Raw genomic sequence first — 14,122 nt, 5'->3', positions numbered from 1 at the left:
AAAATAACCTATTTTAAAATATTTTAAAAAGTGTGAACAAATAAATAATATTCAAACATTTGATTTCACCACATTGTACACTACAATTCCATTAAAAGATTTAATCTTTGTTTTAAATTCATTAATAGAATAGTTCTGTTATCTTTTTATAGAACTGGAAGAAAGAAAATTTAGCTCCAAAAACAAAAGAAATATTAAGTTTCTGTATTTATAGTAATTATATATTTTTTCAATTAACAGATTTTTTAAACAAGTAATAGAAGTTCCAATGGAAACTAACTATTCATCTTCTACAGTAAATTTATATCTTTACTATTATTATAACAGATTTATTGAAAACTACACAAATCCATAAATTCTTATGTTAACTTATAGACATATTGATGATTTAATTAGTATAAATAATGTTATTAACATTATTTATTTGGCAGAATTAGAAATTGAAAATAATTGATAAGGATGTAAATATAAATATTTCTGCTAAAATAAAATATTTTGCATTTTCAATTTGTGGTTCACATTCTTTTAATAGTAATGCACCATATCCTTCTAAGCATTATAACTTTGAATTAATTCAGATATTGTAAAATTTGCAATAAATTACAATATTTTTAGTAATGTTGAAATATTGATACAAAAATTAATTACCATATTAAATAAAAAAATTTAAATAAAATTATTAAACTATTTTGTAACAAATATAAGAATGTATTAAATAAAACACAATTAGAGAAATTTTACTTAAATTTTCTAATAACTATTTTTAGTTGTGAATAAGGCCATTTAGCAACTTGGCACTACTTTATGTAAATGTACGTCTTGCCACATATACAGGCTTATTTAGAACATGATAGTCACAGTAGACTTGGTAAATGGGTGGTGGTTGGGAGCTACGCTAGTTTGTTTGGATAGCTGGATGGAACTCTTCATCCTGGTAATGTTCATTTTCTGTGCTCTCAATTAGTGCCTTTCTACCATATTGGAAGCTGGAATGCTAACTTAAAGAGGTAAGTCTTCAAATTTTTATTTAAATTAATTTTTCTTCTTTACTTGGGAGAGCAGTTACCTTCCCACAACTGTCTGATGGCAGTGAAGGCTGATACAGATGTGGGCTTGAGCATCCACATCTTGCTCTCCTAATTTCTATATCTATCGCTACCATTTTATTTCCCCTGGCAAGTGGAGGTAAAGACTGATAGATGGCAAATCTCCACCTCAATGTGGGTCTCCAAAACTTAGGGTACTTTTTATAATCCTACATTATAGTTTGTATCCTGGGGTATTTTCAATTAGTGTAGCATTTTTTGTTTATTTGTGTTTCAGCTTGTTTTTTTAAATTGAAACTAATATACATATATAGCATTATGAGACTTAAGCTACTTAAACTAAACATTTTTATTTTCATTTTATAATATGTAGTCATTCTTAGTATGAAGAAAAGTATAATTTATATTTTCAAGTTCTTTTTTATGATGGTTACAAGGTTTGTCAAGTGGCAGACTCTACATAGAGTACAAAAAATAATAATATATAGTCTCACTAAAAATAAATGTTTGAAATGTAATTAGGAGGTTTTAGAGATTATGCAAATAATATTTGAAATTTTGTAGATGAAGAACAGTTTTTCTAAAATCATAGCAAGAGATTACTTTTCACTTAGATTAGTCAGGAAACAGACTATTTTCACAAACAAATCTTTAATAAAAACATTTCATTAAAAAACCTGATTTTTTGTGTACAAAAATGTAATCTTTACTAAAAGTCAAACAAAGTTTGTGAAGATACATATGCTGTATCAAAGTTATAATGCAAATGTGTAGTTGAACTCTTGTATTTTATAGCAAGCCCTTCGTGAAAGGGTTAAATACAGTTCTAACCTTCAGAATATATCTTGCTGCCAATACAAGTAGAAAAATATGTGAAAGTAGCTTTTTCTAGTTCCTATACTTTTACCCCTATATTGATGTACATGCCAAGGTGTGATACAACTTGTGTATCATGAAGCACCTGGCACCTGAACAGCCTTGCAATCCAACAAAGTAGGCCAAACTGAATGTTGAACAGCTTTTTTCAGCTCTCTACATTTACAATCACAAAGATCTAAGCTAACACTTGTATGAACAATGGCCACAGTGAACAGATAATGTCCCTGAATGGCCATTTCAAGAGTACACACATTTGTGTTTTCTTCAATCTCATTGGTATACATACCCTCAAAGAATTATTGTTCCATAACAAATAATATTAATGTTATTGAATGATTTCTGAATATGCCAAAAATATGCCCTATATGCTACATTTGGCATAAATAAAAATATTCTCATTAATAAATGAAAAAATCTAAAACTGTGTAGTGAAACAAAACTGCATAGAGGTTTGATTAACAATGATCCTACTTTCTACAAAGAAAAGTGCCCTTCTTTACAGTTTTTCAATTCTAACTAGTGGTTGGGAACTGATTATTGTGGAGCCAGTCATTCATTGTTAGTTCAAAGTGATGGGATAACAAAACTATTTATTTTAATTAAAAATTTATCAAGTATTTTGTTTATTTTAAAAAGTAATTTAAAATCAAAATAACACCATTTTATCTACAGAAGCTTCTTAAAAATAATATTTCACAAGTGGTTACATAAAATCACTTACTCTATTCCTTTAGAAAAGAAATTTTATTATGAATTGAAGATTAGATACATAACCAATATGTAAATTTTCTTCTATTAAAATAGAATCAGAGAAACAATTTAAAAATAAATTATCACAGTCAGAAGCAGCAACACAGCCAGTGTTTCCATTATATCTTTTCTGTCACTTACTTTGTGGTAATTTATATGTTTTGTGGCCCAGTTTCTTATTTTCATTAGGTTTCACTGCCATAGAAAGCTTCATGTTAGATGCTCTGTACATTAAGCCACCAATAATTACCATTTTTGTGTGGTTTTTTCTTGAAATCTGTTGGTAATCTGGTTTTCTATATATGAAACAGAAACATAATACAATATTTATAATTATATATGTGCACATACATATGAAAAGACTAAATTTAAAAGAATGAACAAAAAACAAAGATACTACTTTTTTACAAACAAAAGTGTCTTCCTTTACAGTTTGTAAATTAAAATTAGTAGGTGGGAACAATGATGAATATGGAACTAGTCCTTCATTGTTAGTTCAAAGTAACGGGACAGCAAAACTATTTATTTTAATAATGCCTTCTTTTGTTTATTTTTCACTACAGTGAACAATAGATATTTTTATCATTCAATAATGCAGTATAAAAACTTATGGATTTCAGCACAAGTTATTTTCAACATAAATGGCAAGGTCAGATATCCCTCATGTACTGGCATAACAATTCATAATTTAAAACTGCTGATCTAAGAAAGGGCAGTTATTCAGCAACCTATGCCACCTACAACGTTACTCTTAAGCACATAGCAATATTTGCCATTAATTATAGTGCCATTGCAGATGAAAGAGTAAAGAATACTCAGAAGCACATAATGGCTTGAATTTTGAACTTTCAGAGCACAAGTATGTTAAATGCAAGGCTATGCCCATTTATTTTATGGAATTCACAATTGCTAAACAAGTGTTAAAATTATTATACTTAACTCAATAAAAGTACTGTTAAGGTGAATTTACTTATCACTTCTGTATTTAGTTACTGGTTGGTCAGTAGCCTTATTTTACAAAAGAAACTTTTTGGTGAGAAAGTCGATAAGTTGCCCTTCTTTTTCCTAAAGATATATTAATATTCTTATTTTAACAGTTAATAAAATCATAACTACTAAATTTAATTTTCCATTCTTCCATAAAGCTCAACTTTTATTAATCAACGCTAGCCAGATATTCCCAAGAAAGAAAATTATATTGTAATTAATGATTATTTACCCAAGAAACTTTTCAACTTAGGTTAATGATATTTTAATCAGTGTTCACCTTTCTGTTAAATGACAATGTTTCATCAAAGATGTTTTATGAGACAACTTGCTGCTACAAATTTGCTCAATATGTCTGATACCAACTCACATTTGGGGCTGTCATGATTTAGTGAAAGCATGCTCTGGCAAACCTTTTTAAAGTTACTGTTTATATAAGGAATGTGTTTAAAGAGATTCATCAATACACTTACATATTACTATGTTGTATAACTGCTGTATGCTTATCAACATAGGCTCTATTTGATACACTGTGTGTACTTCAGAAATGTTTTGGCTGCAACAATGAACTGATTCCAACTGTACAGTTTAAATACAACCAGAGTTAATACAGACGTTCAGCATTTGCCATTTCTTCCAAACAAACTGTATACTTCAAGATCAAAAATGTGGAAACAAATCTTAACTTTAAAATGTCCAATGAAACCTATAATTCATGGTTTCAACCACCAAGTTGATTTCAGATGAGTTTTTAAACTCACATCACACATACAGGATTTTTCCATAGTAAAGACCTTCTCTCACTTTCTCTTTGCATATATATTTACATGTGTGGAGTCTGTAAGGTTTAGAATATTGGTAAAATAAAATGCCATATACTAGTTACAGCCAATGAACAAATGAAAATTTCCATAAAAACTCAAAGAAGTTGAGTAACTTCCGTGTTTCCTGTACAGGCCAACACAGTACAAAAATTTGGAATTAACACTAATCTGGAATTGCTGAATAACATGTAGTCTTCTTCTATAGTGCACAATTTTAAATGTGTATGGTATTTTTGTTTGTTGCTCCTTCACTTTCTACGCGTTTTAATTTTGATTAAATAATCAATATTGCAGCAATGCATTTTAGTTATTTACTTATGAATGATGTAATTCTTTTATTTGGCTTCAGATACTGATGATGGAATCTGTAGAATTTTGAAATGTTTACCTTTATCCCTTTTTTGTTATAAATAATGTTTATCTTAAGTATCATTATTTTCTTTACTAGTCTTGATGTAATAGCACGTTACACCATGACCTTGTATAGCAACTAACTTTAAAACTTTTTTTTTTCTGGTCAATACACAGGGGTGGCATGACTAGTTTCAAGTAGCTGGGCTTGTCTCAGATTGCCCATGATATACTTGTACAAGTCTTCAAGAAAAGGGAGGAAACTGGCAATTTAATAACTATTAGGGTAGGGTGTTTAGTTCTATTTAACATCATTTTATAAGTAAAATGTTGAAGGATGAGTGTTTTACCTTGTAGAACTTTTAGCATGGTTTCATTTCTACTTTAAGGTTACATCTAAGTATGAAGGGTAACTGCCATCACACAATTAGCTGCAGACAGTAGGAGTTGAAACATTGTGGGTGTAAGCACTCAATTCGTGATCCTTAACTGATTTTTAATAGCTGATAGGTAGTTCAATATCAGTGTTTGGATTTTGTCTGACTGATAGAATAAAGCATTTGGGTGATATTACCACAGACATTATCCATTTGGACTTAATGTTGACAACCAGAAATAATAAAAAAAAAATTGTTTAATTTTAGTTCTGTTATAAAGTTTATATTTTTATATTAAATTCATTATTGTTTTATAATGCTGATTGAACTGCCTATTGACAATTAATATAACTAATAGTACAAAAGCTGTTTATTTATATACACATATATATCTATCATGATACATAAGTATCCAAGTAACAATTTTAACATATTTGAAAAACACCACATTCAACATGGCACTATGTATTTGATGTCAGTTATTAGCTATTCATTTCATACTGCACTGAGGATTTAGTTACAGTTCTTAGTAGGAGAAAGTAAATGCTCAGTACAACATATGGGGACACAGAAAAAAAAAACTGTAGACATACATTTCAATATCTTGAAGTGTTGAGGATTACTTCAACCAGTGATAAGTACCACAGCCATCAACACAAACTCTAGAAAGACTGGCTTTAGGATTGACATTGAATGCCTTTTCTTTCAATGATTTATAAAAAAAAAATAAAGGATTTAGCCAGAAGTACCAAGATGGGACCATCATTTATCAAACTGTTTGTAGACTGCATAGAATAAAACATTTTTCAAACTTATGATTGACCCATGTCTATTATATACCAACATTACATCGATGACTTAATTGAAATCTTAATTTCCAGCATAGACAAACTCCATAATTTTATCAAGCATCATCATCCAGTTTTTCATTACACAATCAATGTTTCAAACCATTCAGTAAACTTCCTTGACATCACTCTTACCTTAAGAACATAAAATACTATTTCAACATCCATCATTTATAAACCTACCAAAACTCCCAATCTTTATCCAACTACAAATCCACCCACCTTACACCTGCTAAAAATGCCATTACAAAATCAGTTTCACCATCTATGTAGCTTAAACAATTCCATATCTGTTTTAAACCAGAAAATAGACAAAATTTCAGTGTTGTCTTTTTTAAATAAGATTAAGCTACTACCTCCTTTACAGGTGTTCGAAGACTACCCAAAGGAGATATTGCAATCAAATCAATTCATCCAAGACACTATATAACACTCCTCAAGCCCTGGCAAACAACTGCTTTTGAAGGAGCAAAGATCTCTGTTCATGTTCCAGGTGCAACACCAGCTTAAGAGTCATTCTCTAAAAATAATCAACTTGCCTCATAAAACTGATGCTAAGATTACTCTCAAGAATGCAGTAAAACTTTAAGATAAAAAAGAATGGTTATAAAAATTAAATTCCTTAGAGACTGAGATATCACCCACAAAGCATACAGGTTTCTAAAATAACCAAAACCAATCTTGGGATACTTCAAAATGAGAAAACATTTGAGGATAAACTTATATAATTTTACATCAACATGGAAAAACCTAAAAATACATTAATTTGTGCATGACTGAAAACACCAAAAAAAGTCACCAATCTTCAATGTGGTACAGGTTGCTTTAGAAGTTCAGTTCCATTAACACTAGTTCTTCTATATCTTGACCCAACTTACATACACAATCAAACAGTTGTTCAACTGTGCATCCATGTGCTTAATTTACAGCATTACTTTTCATACTGTGGAGAAGAAACTGGAGAAGAAACAGATAAGACATTGAAATTGTCTTATTTCAAGTGGGTTTCTTGTCATCAAGAATAAAGCATTTTATATTTATTTAGGGGGTTTTAGGGGTTGCACAAGGACATATTTGAAAATTTCCAGATGAAAAAAGTATTTTTCATCTGATGAAAATTTGCACTCATAAAGGGAAATAAAATACAGTGTAAATTGTAAATAAAGGTTTTCATTGACACTGAAGTGTTTTTCTCCCTTTATTAAATGCTACATATGGGACCTTCAAAAAATAAAAAATGAGACCCAGGACCTTTCACTGTGGAACTAGTAAGAACCCCAGAAACAATAATTCAGTAGTCAAATGTCTGTAACAAAGCTGACAAGTTGGAATAAAATGTACATACAATGGATAAATGAAGTAATCTAAGTTCAAAGCAGACTACTAGATTTGTAAAACAATAGTTTGTTCAAAATATCTATGATTTATTATAAATATTAATATACGCAGAACACTATTCACTAAACATATTCTTCCTAACTTGAAACAGTAGTCAAACAACTAACATTTATTACTTTTTTAGAGCAAAAAATTTTTGTGGTGTTGTAATCTGCACTACAGAATTGATTTTGCAATTAAAAAACATTAATAATGGTATTACCTAATTAACAGTATGTATAAACATGTAAATACATATTCTCAGGAATCAATAATAACGTTTACATGAAAAAAACAACAACAAAAGAAAACACTGCCTGAAAAACTTAACAGGTTGTACCTCTAGAATCTGATATTTATTTGACCCTTTTGTTACAAATCATAAGTTAAAGGCCATGTCATCGTATTTATTGATTTGCAAACAAAATATTATTGAAATACTGTTTTATGAATTTATGTCAATAAGTTAGGAATTAAATTGTAGATTATAATTCAAATTTTAATATTATATACGAGTTAATTTCTTAATTTAAAAGAAATATTAAAAGAACTTGCCTAAATATACATTTTAGTGAGTCACCTGGTATGTTGAATACAACACTGTTTAAAATTAGATGTTTGTGATGGCAAAATACTAAGTCTATAATTTCATACAAATTAGGAACTCAAATTAACAAGCTAAGATATAATACAAGAATTTCATCTATTTCTTTTTTGAAAATGGTCCCTTATATACTCTTACTTCATTCAATATATGATATGATATAAGTTTTATGCATTAACTGTGATAAAAGAAATCAATAGCACACAAACATTTAAAGTTGTTAACCAATCCAAAGATACAGCAATTTATAATTTCATTAAAGCTTATAATAAACTTTATTCTACACAAAATTCTTATGTAGATTTAACATTTCTTTATACTATTCCCCAACTACATAAATCTCCAATTAAATTTAAGATTTATATCCAGTTCAATAAGAACAATTATCAAACAACTGGCTATATTATTACATAAATTATTCAATATTTTACTTGATAAAATAAAAAATATAAGTGTCAATAATAAAAAAACATACTTTTTGGGTTATAAAAAAATAACCTATTTTAAAATATTTTAAAAAGTGTGAACAAATAAATAATATTCAAACATTTGATTTCACCACATTGTACACTACAATTCCATTAAAAGATTTAATCTTTGTTTTAAATTCATTAATAGAATAGTTCTGTTATCTTTTTATAGAACTGGAAGAAAGAAAATTTAGCTCCAAAAACAAAAGAAATATTAAGTTTCTGTATTTATAGTAATTATATATTTTTCAATTAACAGATTTTTTAAACAAGTAATAGAAGTTCCAATGGAAACTAACTATTCATCTTCTACAGTAAATTTATATCTTTACTATTATTATAACAGATTTATTGAAAACTACACAAATCCATAAATTCTTATGTTAACTTATAGACATATTGATGATTTAATTAGTATAAATAATGTTATTAACATTATTTATTTGGCAGAATTAGAAATTGAAAATACTTCAATATCTAACACACAAATATATTATTTACATTTAGAAATTAAAATAATTAATAAGGATGTCAATGTAAATATTTCTGCTAAAATAAAATATTTTGCATTTTCAATTTGTGGTTCACATTCTTTTAATAGTAATGCACCATATCCTTCTAAGCATTATAACTTTGCAATAATTCAGATATTGTAAAATTTGCAATAAATTACAATATTTTTAGTAATGTTGAAATATTGATACAAAAATTAATTACCATATTAAATAAAAAAATTTAAATAAAATTATTAAACTATTTTGTAACAAATATACGAATGTATTAAATAAAACACAATTAGAGAAATTTTACTTAAGTTTTCTAATAACTATTTTTAGTTGTGAATAAGGCCATTTAGCAACTTGGCACTACTTTATGTAAATGTATGTCTTGCCACATATACAGGCTTACTTAGAACATGATAGTCACAGTAGCCTTGGTAAATGGGTGGTGGTTGGGAGCTACGCTAGTTTGTTTGGATAGCTGGATGGAACACTTCATCCTGGTAATGTTCAGTTTCTGTGCTCTCAATTAGTGCCTTTCTACCATATTGGAAGCTGGAATGCTACCTTAAAGAGGTAAGTCTTCAAATTTTTATTTAAATTAATTTTCCTTCTTTACTTGGGAGAGCAGTTACCTTCCCACAACTGTCTGACGGCAGTGAAGGCTGATACAGATGTGGGCCTTCATGTAAAGAGCATGTGAAATGTTCATAACATTCCAAATCATGACCAAGAAAAATATGTGGCTAAACATTTCACTGATAATGATTATACCATTAAAATGCATCTCAGGAAGGCGGGTATGAGTACTGACATTTTTTCTAATAAAGCAGAGAATGTTTTGACCTTCTTAGGTCATCTTCAGGTAAGAAGGTCAAAACGTTGTTTTCTGCTTTATTAGCGAAAGAGTCAATATCTATCCTGAGATACACATTTACTAATGAATTAATCAGGCTCATTAACCATTTAAAGCACAACTGAAAAGTGTATATTACGGTTATGTACAAAATTTAATTAAACAACTTTATCATTAATCAATAAACTTAAATTTATCAATAAACTTGATATCAAAATGTAATTCACAATAACATTTTTATATTATCCAAATTTCAATTTCTTAATTTCAAAAGGAAATAAAAGACTCAATCTTCATTGTAATGTGTCATAGTATTTGTGCTTTTCAAATTTCATAACAGGCATTCTTTGATATAAACCAATGCCTAAACAAGGGAGCAGAAAACATTTGTGATGAGACATCCACAGAAGAAGAATGCCAAAAGATTGCAGAGAGTTTTAAACAGAATGGTTACACCTTCTCCTTCATCAAAAACTCCTTGAAAAAGACCATGACAGAAATTAAAAATCAGTAAGTCACCACTACTACCACCATTTACCTACCATACCTACATTTTAGTGAAAAACTCTAATGCATAGCCAAAATATTCAACATAGAAATGTGGTGGAAATCCTACAATACCTTCAGGTCCATTCTGGTAAAAACCAAACAGAACCTCAAAAATGTCATCTATGAAATTCTGTGTTCCTGCAATGATACATACATTGGAGAAATGGGAAGAAAACTCTCGACAAGAATAAAAGAACATAAAGATAGTACAAGACTCATAAGAACACAAAATTCAGCCATTGCAGAGCACTCCACATCAAATGGACACAGAATAAACTGGGAGAAAACTAGAATGACTGGCAAATGTGAAGTAACTTACTGATCACATAATTTCTGGGGACCTAGAGACAATTCCATCAGATCAATTTTGTTCAAACAGGAAAGATATTTCATAATAAGATTGAAACACCATGTATATGACGAGCAAGGAGATGAATATTACACATACAAACTCAAAAAAGGATATCCAATGTTTGATCACAAAGGGAACAAGAATGGGTGCCTACCTGGTGATTAATATACAACATTACTGTAGAATTGTAGAAATGGATTGTAATCAGACAATTACTGGCAAAATAAATAAAGTGCTCAAACCCATGATGTATGACAAAAAGCTTTAGAACACTGATGTGGTAAGATCACTTAGTTGGAAACCACTGACCTGAAGCAAGTTGTTGCTTGACTCATGCCCCGCCCCCATCTGTAAAGTGAAGCATAGGTGATTACATGTAAATCTGTACAAGGGGAAAGAAGTGGAACACAAAATGAAGTGTGAGATTTGTTCAACCACCAATGGAGATCACCTACACAGAAAGAAGAAAGGATAATAAGAACATCCAAGGGACCCAGTGTAAAGTTCCATTTGTTGTGGAAAGTACAATGAAGAGATTTTACACGAGCACAACCTATGGGGATAAGTGCCATCACAGAAGACCAAATCCCCCAAAAAAGATAGGAACTCAAGAGTAGAAATGAAGGGCCAGCTCCACTGAATGGAATCAAAGAGGATAAGGTTGGACTTCTCCAACTTGATTAACCAACCAACACGAGCTGCCTCCAGTTTGGAATGAACCAACAGTTTTCAGTCATTTAAATAATAGTGTAAGTGCAACCCTCAAGTGTGAATATGTCCAGCAAAAGCTTTAACTACTTGATAAAAGACATAAGGTGCCAAAGCAAGCCCAAAAGATAGAATCTTAGCAGAGAACTTATGGGAATATGGTGATAAGTATTTGGGAGATCTACCTTGGTCATCCATAAACTTGGATAAAAAGCCCACCTAAGGTGAGAAACAACTCCATGATAAAGTAAAGTAGCACCATGAAACAACTTGGGAACCACAAATTGCTAGGAATAAAACCCACGAGAAGGTTGAGAAACAGAATCTGACATGAGGTAGGATCTCAAGGCAATGGAAATGAAATAGGTATCCTAGATAAAAGGGAAGGGGAGAAATAATTGATGACAAGTTCCTCAAATGAAATCTGAAGAACTCAGAGATCTTTGGCAAACTCCTACCACAGAAGAACAAATAAGTCCTCACCAGATTGGAAACCACAGGATAGTCACCAATATGGTCAGTGGTGTGACACTATGCCTCAAATCAAAATGATGATGGGAGGTTATCTAGAGGAAAGAACAGGTAAAGGATAGGAAGAATTGGAACATCAAATAAAAATGGAATGGTGGAATCTTAGAGCAAGACAAATGATCAACCAATGAGGTAAAAGTCATTTATTGTCTCACTGCTTCCATTCTGGATTCCACAGTTGCTGGAAGATCTCCAGATACAGACCTAGAGAGAAAAGGGGTCAGGTGTAAGTCTCTGAAATACATAGGAATCAAAATGCACCTTAGATAATATTGTGTCTCTTCTCAAAAGATTTCAACAACAGAAGAACCACATGTGCAAAAAAGAGCTGAAGCTGAAAAACATATCAAAGTGGATGTAATGAAGGCAAATGAATATGCCAAAAATACCCTCACGATCTTGGTGGATTGGAGACAAGTAAAGTAGAACAGATTTAAGAGTAAGATGAAGGCAAGAAAACTGGGTATGGGATAAAGGAACAGGATAATCATCCCCCAAAATGAGTCAATCTTACAATTTCTGGGAGCTGAGGATCAAGGAAAGGAAATCAGCCTGTTGGCAGGCTAAAGAAACTTAGCAGAAGTGAGCAGAGGGAAAGGCTTACTAGCATTCTCATACAACTGAGAAACAAAACACTCAGCATGAACCCCAATATTAACAGAAGAACTATCATGTAATAAGGAATAGAGATGATTATAGGGAATCAAGGAAAGAGATTGAATGGAACAAATCTATGAAATAATGTACAAAAAAGCTGTTTGAGACCTGGTTCATCCCACAGTATTAACTTACAAAGATATGGCAAATTCAGTTGGAAGAAAGGCTGTTAAAAGCTTCATCATCCCAAAGAGAAAAAATGGTTATTTCAAATAATTATTGATCTGTTGATGAATAATTGCAAATAATTCCATAGTTCCAAAGTTGTAAAACATTTATGTATAAACTGTTATTTGTAATAACTGTTATGATAAACTGTATTGTTATTTTTATATTAAAGTACATTTGTATTAAGAAAGTAAACTGTATGTATCAATATTGTTGGCAAATATCATAAATTTGATACATTTAATTAACTTCTAAATGTAAATTACAATTTAACTCAGATTCAGGCTATTTGAAATCACAGTACATAACAAAACCAATAACCAAACACAAATGCACTGGGAAACACTAGGGAAAAGTTTGTAATTGATGATCAAGTTCCGTAACTGGGTAGAAATATAAAATGATTACCCTTCAGAATATCTTAGAAATGAGTACTACTGAATAAGAAAGAGTAACTTCAATATGAAGATAAAAAAACTTGGAGTTCAAACTACAAACATGAGCATTATCAAACAAAAAGTGATAGTCATGATTATTTATTGCTTATTTTGAATTTTGCACAAAGCTACACAAGAGCTATCTGCGCTAGCCATTCCTAATTTACCAGTGCAAGACTAGAGGAAAGGCAGCTAGTAATCACCACCCATCGCCAACTCTTGGACTATTCTTTTACCAATGAATAGTGGGACTGACCATCACATTATAACATCCCCATGGCTGAAAGGATGAGCATGTTTGGTGTGACAAAGATTCGAACCCTCAAACTTAAGATTACGAGTCAAGTGTCTTAACCACCTGGCCATGCCAGACCGAAGGAGTCACGAGTTACACAAGTGTGTGGGATTTCTGCTGGAGGTTTGTCACATGATAGTTTACACGTGTCAATCAGTTAAGCCACATGAATCAAGAGGCACATGGCGAGATTGAAAGAGTTGTGAAATGTTTAAAGAATTTTGTAAATAAAGAGATAGCACTAAATGAGAATAGATATGTATGCAAGTGGGAGTAAAGTACCTTGTCAAAAACACTTCCATTTTTGTTTCATTTGCATCATCCACAGAACATTCTATAGGGTTTTTTTCTCTTACTTTCTCTACCCTAGCACTCACAGTAGCAAAATCCTTAATGTACACTAAAATGAAAAGTTGATAAATATGAAATAAAATGAACATTTTATATCTTCTATGAATGCATCATTCATTGCTAGATCTTGAATTAAGATCAAAATTTCAACTGTAAATCTTTCAACACCTGTTTTAATTTTATTGTTTTATTGCTCACTTTTGTT

General features: G+C 30.5%; 1 protein-coding gene across 12 annotated transcripts in view; it reads right to left on the bottom strand.

The window, feature by feature from the left end:
• The window catches only part of LOC143240860 (uncharacterized), a 71,812-nt gene that overhangs the window by 22,472 nt on the left and 35,218 nt on the right, over nt 1-14,122 (bottom strand). For all 12 annotated transcript variants that reach the window (XM_076484051.1, XM_076484062.1, XM_076484049.1 and 9 more), the window contains one exon: nt 2,817-2,971. In XM_076484051.1, coding sequence (XP_076340166.1) covers nt 2,817-2,971 — 155 coding nt within the window. The remainder of the gene's footprint in view (nt 1-2,816; nt 2,972-14,122) is intronic.

This window comes from Tachypleus tridentatus, chromosome 13 (genome assembly GCF_004210375.1).
Source record: "Tachypleus tridentatus isolate NWPU-2018 chromosome 13, ASM421037v1, whole genome shotgun sequence".
In the NCBI taxonomy this organism is placed as follows: domain Eukaryota; kingdom Metazoa; phylum Arthropoda; class Merostomata; order Xiphosura; family Limulidae; genus Tachypleus; species Tachypleus tridentatus.
The sequence above is the reverse complement of the archived record's forward strand: the minus strand, read 5'-3'. Positions and strand labels throughout refer to the sequence as shown.